At 49.9% G+C, this 8,044-nt stretch overlaps 1 protein-coding gene across 2 annotated transcripts; it reads left to right on the plus strand.

Annotated features, from left to right (window-relative positions):
• The first annotated feature begins 5,441 nt into the window (after nucleotides 1-5,441).
• SYS1 (SYS1 golgi trafficking protein) lies at nucleotides 5,442-8,044 on the plus strand. Of its 2 annotated transcripts, XM_058850930.1 has the most exons (3): nucleotides 5,442-5,689; nucleotides 6,338-6,405; nucleotides 6,994-8,044. In XM_058850930.1, exons 1-3 carry the CDS (start codon nucleotides 5,528-5,530, stop codon nucleotides 7,232-7,234), a joined length of 471 nt encoding a protein of 156 aa, XP_058706913.1. In that variant the 5' UTR covers nucleotides 5,442-5,527; the 3' UTR covers nucleotides 7,235-8,044. The 2 variants fall into 2 exon arrangements, with proteins under 2 accessions (XP_058706913.1, XP_058706915.1); XM_058850932.1 differs by lacking the exon at nucleotides 6,338-6,405.

An 8,044-nucleotide genomic window follows, 5' to 3' on the forward strand; every position in this document is an offset into this window, starting at 1 on the left:
AAGAATTTGCTTGACAATATGTATTATAGCCCCTTAACCCGAGGGGCACCTGAAATACCACAACACTACAGCCCTGTGCTTACGCTGCAGCCACACCTACTTGCACTTGGGTTCTGCTTTCTAGAGAATAAAATATTTTCTTAACAGGGAATCAGTGCATAGCAAAGCATATGTGCCATGATCCCACCTGCCAGGTACAGATGCCAGCTTCATTCAGTCTGGTTCTCAGCCTCCTACAGCACCACAGCTACCCATAGAGAACCTGTAGCCTTCCCCCTGTCCCACCTCCAACCAAAAACATCCCTGAGGTGAAGCAGCTTTTCCAGCTGCCTGTTCCTTTGGGAATAAACAGCTGCAGAGGGTGTGAGCTGAGATCCAGACGTGTCCTCAGTGTTTGCTAGGACTGTGCCTACACACATGTCCACTGGCAGGAGGGATCTCCTGGCAGCACTCTGCTGTGGAGCCTGTTGGTATAATGAGAATTGACAAGGAGCACTGCTCAGGGATTAAAAAAAATGAGTTAAGATCTGAACACAGCACACGTGGATAATGGTAGGAACCAACCTGGAAGAGGCTGTGGGGGATTTTGCTGACCTGCTCTTCTCAGGACACCCATGTGTCATTAACCCTTTAGTTCACCTCAGCATTCAAGGCCATGAGGGAGGAATTTGTGCTGCAGGCTGGGTTACTGCCCTTCCTTACTACCCTCTCTTCATCACACAGAGGAACTGATAAAAATCACTGCTGTTGCAGCCAGGGAGCCCAGCTCCCATAAATCTCCAGCTCTGGACACTCATCAGAGGTGGGGAGCTGTAGCTGGTGGGGAACAGAGATTGGGTCAAATGTGCAAAGAGTGATCCTTGGTCCATACCATGACATCTGCCAGACAGGAGACAGCCTCAGCAGCACAAGGTGGCCAGAAGCACTCCATGCCCCCAAACCCTCTAAATGCCACCTGTATTTGTGTGCATGTGGCCATGACCTCTCTACACATCCTTCCAGGAAAAGCAGCCACCACAAAGATACTTTCAAAACCAGCTTTCTGTATTGTGGCTACAAATATTGCTCACTCACCTGTTAACTTCCTCTCCAAACAAGCACAATATGCCGAGCTCCTGGTTATCATATCCCTCCACACCTTCCCCTTCCACCAAAAAATCCCCTTGCATGGCACAGGACAGTGTTTTCCCTCCCAGGGAAGTTCTGCTGTGATAAGATGGAGAGGAGTCAGCCTGCCTTGCCTGGAGACCACACACATTGTCCATCTATGTCACACCTGCATGCATAATCCTTCAGGCAAACTGATCTTAGGCTTTTGGAAATAGAAGAAAAAATTAAACTAAACCCTAATGTACTTTTCAACCTTGAGAACAAATTCCTGTAACTTTACTGATGACATTTTTAAAGTGCATTGTGTAGATCCACCTCCCTTCCTTACACACATGGAAGCGTTCTGTGGCTGTATCTCAAGAGAATGAAAGGAAATTCAGTAATAAAAATCATAATATGGTTCTGTAAACTCATGGCCATAAAACAGCTGCCTTCATTTTGCCCTTCAAGTGTTCCCTTTCAAAACACTGACATTCTCCTCTTTGGAATAACGCAGAAAATCCGTGGCTATTTGACACTCAGAGAGAGCAACAGGCCAAATGGGCCCAGAGAGCAAAAATGCACCACTGAAATGTCCTTTCCTGAAACTTCAACGTAAGAGAGAGAGGCAGAAGCAAAATAAAATGCATGTTGAGAAATACATTTGTTCTGGGCAATGAATTCTCACATTCAAGGTGTGTGAATTGCATTGTCTGTGTAAGAATTACAGTTGGCAGGGAAATAATACAGGGTGGCCACCCCTGTTCCTGACCTAGTGCTCAACGGTGAAGGATTACCTAAACCTCACTTGAAAATCAAAATAAAGAGCTGCCAGTTACCAACACAACACAAACATGCTGGAAGTGGAATGGAGTGTCCAAATACAATACATTTGGAGGGTGAGAGGAATCACACTTTTACATGGCACACATATCTAGAAATGTCTAGATAATCTTGAGAAGGCCACAAACAAGGCCCTTTAGACAACTTGATCATAAATTCTGTTGCACTAATCAGGAAAAGAGATTCTCCAGCCAAGCTCAGCACAGTTCCTACAGGCAAATTTTTAAAAAGAGCTTAGAGCAGGATTTTCAAGCAAAAAGAAGCCTTAACATAGAGTTTTAAGAAATCCCAGCTTCCAAAGTCCATTCAATACGCTGAACTCTTTGGAAAAACACACCTGCACAGCACGTGGGTGGAGGAAGAGGAGTGACTGAAAACTCTCATCCCATGGTTTGAGCCACCTAATGTTGAATTATTCTGGAAATGTGTGCTCTTAGCCTCGCTGTCCCTTTAGCAAAGATGCCCATCAGCACAATTCCTACCTTCCTGTCAAGAGGGAAATGAGCTCCAGCAAAAGTCATTCAGACAGCACCACCCTTTGTACACCAGCTGGTAAAATACAGATCACCTAAATAAACAGCTTCCTGTTTTAGGCAACGATTCCTGAGATGGAAAACAATACCCTCCTAGACAGCTATTTTTTATGTAAAGAATCAGTGGCTAAATAGGGCATTCTTTTTCTACACTCCTGATAAAGAAGTGACCACAATAGTTTCATGTGATCTGGGTACACCCTCAAGTCATGGGCTGTGTCCTGGGCATATCGCCACTTCTCCTCCCACCTGCTGCTCTTCACAACACTCAGATGGCACACACAGAACAGTTATTGGTGAAAAAAGATGTTCTAACCAGAAGTCAGGTGAGCAGCACCCATTGTGGCACCCTAGCAATCATGGTGTCTGTGTTTCAACTTCCTTTTCCTCTTTAACACGTGTTCCCTTCACAGCTGTTTCCAACTTTTTGTTTAAACTAAAGAGAAATGAAGAAAGCCATTCAATTCCCTAATACAGTTTGCTTTCCAGGTCCACTTAAAACCTTATTCCACAGGGGTGGGGGGCAAGGCACCCCAGAGGGAAAACACCCTCTTTTCCAGGAGTCCCCTATGCTGGAGCAGCCTGGAGAGGAGAGACAGCCAAATCAGGAGCAGGAACAAACAAACATGACCATGAAAGATGCCGTCACAAAGTCAGACAGGAAACAAGTTCACAAAACGGGCTGCAGTTTAGTCACAGCACAAATGTCTTTGTGCCACAGCATTTCCCCGTGTCCATATGGGGAAGGAGCCTCAAATCACACCTTTCGATGCCTTCAGTCACAGGACAGCAACCGAGCAGGGAGGAGCCTCAAATTCCAAAGCAATTCAAGTCAACAGCTCCCAAAACACCAACTTGCATCTTGTGATACCATGGGGTTCTGGATAAATTAGATATTTGGCTGTGGAAAGAGACCCAGCAATGATACCAACAGTTCTACCTTACACTAGGTTGGAGTTTTAGTTGGTTTTGTCTAAACTGCCAAAAGTTTTGCTGGCAAAGGAAAGTTAGCCCTATGAGGGGCCATAAAAGAAGGAGGTAAGTGAGAATTAGTATCTAGGTGATGGCTTGCCTGTCTCTGAGAGCCAAACAGAGTAGATTTCAGGAAAGGAAACCAATTTCTACCAAGAATGAACAGAGGAAGTGTTGAGTGTCACAATTTATGTTCAGCAATGTGTTGGCAGCAGACAGCCCTGACAAGGCTGGGATTTTCCCCTGTTCATTTCTGCACAGGCAAAGGCTGGAGCTTCTGCAAAAATAAAATCTCCAAAGGCCCAAGTGAGAATTCAGCAGTAGTGGCCCACGTCCACCACGCATGTGCCTCTGCCTTGCACAATCTCTCCTAGGAGATGGTCCGGGAACAGGGAACAAAATGTGTCAAACCTGGCTCAGCACAGAAATTCACAGAATGAGGAAAGGAAAACATACAGCAAAGCTGCATAGGGAACTTCCCATAAGAGGCATGGAAAAAACGTCATGACAGTCTGTCAGAGATCATAATCTGAGTTCCCATAGCCAGCATACTCCACACCCACGACTGATGTGAGCCTATCACCTCCCATAGAACCTGAATTCCCCTTTTTATTCCTCCTCTCTGTTTTTCCAGGTGAAAATGGCTCTTGTGGCAACTCCCCTGTCCGCTGAAACAGCCCAGAGGTGCCTCCTCTCCTTTTTCCAGCAAAGATCTTATCTCCAAAATGCTCAGTTGTTCCACACAGCCTTGGGGGTTTTGCTGTTGAGTCAGTGGCAAGTCTTATAGCCGAAGCCAAGCAAGCAGGATGGCTCACAAGGAACCCCAGCAGCCAGGAGCTGATCACAGAAGGGCTACAGTGGAGCACGAGGGTGTCTGGAATCTGGCCATTTCATGAGGCTAAATAGAAGAAATCAGCACAGATCAGAAGAAACCTCCCAAAAGAAGCCAATCCAGCCCTGCTGGGTACCAGAACAACATCCTGGTACCTGATGGCCTAAAGGTAGAACAAGCACAGCTGGGTAGCAGCTGCCAAGAGCCTCTGCACCTATGGGAACTGGCCTGGAAATGAGAGGAAACACCCAGGGACAATAATTTCTTGTATTGTTGGTATTTGTATCTTTAGCAAGGGCTGCTCAGCCAAGTTATTGAACACACTGACATCAGTGCAGATGGGCAGGGACAGGGGCTGGGGAAGCTTTATCTCCAAAATCCTCTGTTGTCCCACACAGCCTTGGGAATTTCACCATTTACACAGTGACAATTCTCATACTGAAGCCAAGCAAGCACCGCTGCCATGAGCCGATCACAGAAGGGGTTCGGGGGAGCATGAGGGACTCTCTGTATTTTAAACAACTTTTAGCCAAGTGACTGAAGACACCGAGGCAGGGCAGGGGACGGGGCTGGGGAAGCCTTTGGCAGGCAGATGTGAGAGAGCTGGTGCTGGACACTGGCACAGAGAGCCGGCGGCTCGCAGCTCACAGCTGGGAGCGGTGGGCAGCGGGCGGGGGTCGGGATCGGGAGGGGCCGGGCAGAGGGAGGGGCTCAGGATCGGGATAGAGAGGGGTCGGGATCGGGATAGAGAGGGGTCGGGGCAGAGGGAGGGGCTCAGGATCGGGATAGAAAGGGGTCGGGGCAGTGGGAAGGGGGTCAGGATCGGGATAGAGAGGGGTCGGGGCAGTGGGAAGGGGGTCAGGATCAGGTTCGAGAGGGGTCAGAATGGGGATCAGGCGGGGTCGGGCAGAGGGAAGGGGGTCAGGATCGGAGTCTAGCGGGGTCAGAATGGGGATCAGGCGGGGTCGGGCAGAGGGAAGGGGGTCAGGATCGGGGTCTAGCGGGGTCAGGATGGGGATCGGGCGGGGTCGGGCAGAGGGAAGGGGGTCAGGATCGGGGTCTAGCGGGGTCAGGATGGGGATCGGGCGGGGTCGGGCAGAGGGAAGGGGGTCAGGATCGGGATAGAGAGGGGTCAGGATGGGGATCGGGCGGGCTCGGGCAGTGGGCGGGGCTCGGAGCGGCAGCGGATCCTCCCGCACGCCAGGGGGCGCTCTGGCGCGGCGGCGGCGGCGCTTCCGTCGCGGGCGGCGGGCGGGCGATGGCGGCGCAGTTCCGCAGCTACGTGTGGGACCCCGCGCTGATCGTGGCGCAGATGGTGCTGCTGCAGGCGGGATACTACAGCTCGCTCGGGCTCTGGCTCGCCCTCCTCGGCACCCTGGGCAGCACCGGGCCCTCCCTCCAACAGGTCTTCAGCGACGAGGTGAGGGCGCGCCCCGGGAAGCCGCCGTGGGCACAGGCCCCTGGAGCGGGGGGCACTTGCTGGGACTCTCCTGGGGGAGCCAGGCCCCGCTCCCGTGTGGGCATTGCCGGTGTTAGGGACAGCCCCCCGCCCAGGGAGCACCCCGGTGTGGGTGCAGAGCTCCCCTACCCCGTGTAGCAGCCCCCAGTACACAGACCTGCTGCCTTGTGTAAGTGCCCCAGTATGGAGGTAAAGTTCTCCCTCTGACAATAGGTGGTACCCCGGGGTGGAGACAGCACTTGGGTGTGTCGTGGGTGGTAGCCCCCATACAGAGAGAGAGAGACAGGTACGGGTGGTACCCCTGTGGAGAGGGAGCACCTCGCTCTATAGGTGACACCCCCTTACAGAAATACCCTGTTTAGGTACTCCTGCTATAAAGACAGCTCCCTACCCCCTAAAATAACCCCAGTATGGACGCATACTCTCCACCCCCAGTTAAGGTGGTTCCCCTCAGCACAGAACCAGACCTTTCCCTTTCCTGTAGGTGCCCCTAGACAGACAGACAGACATGTCCAGCTCCTCCTGTAGATCCTGATCCATGCAGGGCTGTGCCACGGGAGACTCGGGCTGCGATTTGTGCCGCGGATTCCTACTAATAGTCCCATGTAGATTTTAGGCTTCTCAACCCCGCCGGGGAGGCTCTCCATGATGGCCTTCATCCTCAATGCACTCACCTGGTAAGTCTGCAGCTAGCTGGAGTACTTGCATCTTGTCCTTTCGTACCATTAAGTTGTAAAAGAATTCAGTGTGATGTACTGCCTCTCTCCTAACATCTCCCAAAATCCCTGTGCCTTCTTAAGCATATCTGCTGAGGGCAATTGGGAACTGCGACTCTCAGGCTTTCTAGAATCTGGAAAAGTAATTTCACTTCACTGCTTCAGGTTTCCAGCTGGGAGTGAGATTTGCTTTTGTGGGAGATTTTACTAAAAGTTAGACTTAATGGATCGCAGCAAACACTGATCTATAAACAGTAATGTATTTTGCTCACTGCACAAAAATTACTAGAGGACATAGTCTATTAATTCCTGCCTGTTCTTTGCACTAAAACTTCATTTTCCTGCCATCATGTAATTAAAAAAATCTGTAAGCCTGTAAGTCTTGCTGCAGTGGCCAGGAGAGAGGTCAGAAACAACCTATTCTTAAAATATTTGAAGAAGTTTTAAAACCACTACACAGCCAGCACTGACAACTTCTGATAGCTCTTGCTGCACCACCTTTTCCATAGGTCTGGTGGAGTTCATTAATCCCTTGTCTTTACTCTGCAGTGCTCTGGGCTTGCTGTACTTCATCCGGCGAGGGAAGCAGTGCCTGGATTTCACCGTCACCGTTCACTTCTTCCACCTCCTGGGCTGCTGGATCTACAACTCGCGCTTCCCCTCGACGCTGACGTGGTGGCTGGTGCACATCGTGTGCACGGCGCTGATGGCAGCCATCGGGGAGTACCTGTGCATGAGGATAGAGCTCCGGGAGATCCCCCTCAACTCCGCCCCCAAATCCAATGTATAGACTGGCCTGGCAGCAGCACGCTGCGTTAGTCATTGTTCCCAGCACAATGCGTCCAATGCCTCAGAATCATCCCTGAAGAAGCACAGCAGGTCTGTTTAGACTTTATGAATTTTTTTGAGTTTTTTTGATTATTTTTTTTTGGACCTCGGTGACTGCATGAGTGTGAGCATCTCCTCTGGCATCAGCTGACAACGGGGGAGGAGCAGATGTTTATTTTGTTAACACAAAGAATTAATATGACTGTATGGAGAGTGTGCCCTTAACTCTTCACTCATGAGACTGTGAAAAGCCAGGTAGCAAAACTTGGTGCGTGAGGAGCATTTGGAATTTAACGATGTGGGAATACCCTGAATGGGTAACACAGTGGTCAGCTCTTCTTGGCAGAGCTGGCACAGTGAGCAGTGGGGCTGGGAGCTGCTGCTTCCAATCTGTGACTTGTTTGGGCTTTGCTTGGGAAAAGAGTCAAGGAAGTGAATGGATGGGGAGAAAGAAAATAGTTGTACTTACCTGAATCACCAGCTGAGACACTAAATAACCTGTAATGTTAGATGGGTTTGTTTGCTGTTTCCATGTTTGATACATAGAGGTGACAGACAGCAGTTTGCTGAAGAAATCTTTTGTAATAATAAAAATATAATGCTGCTGTGAGTGTTACGGCTCTCCTGGGAAACTGAACACTTCAAGAAGTACCACAAGTGTCTGTATCATGGCAACAGAAGGATGCAGCCAGAGAACACTTGGCTGTGAGGTGCCCCTGTCTGGGACACATGAAATTTCTTACAATAAACATTTCATACCTCTACTCTGAAA

The sequence above is a fragment of the Poecile atricapillus genome, chromosome 15, assembly GCF_030490865.1.
Source record: "Poecile atricapillus isolate bPoeAtr1 chromosome 15, bPoeAtr1.hap1, whole genome shotgun sequence".
Classification (NCBI taxonomy): domain Eukaryota; kingdom Metazoa; phylum Chordata; class Aves; order Passeriformes; family Paridae; genus Poecile; species Poecile atricapillus.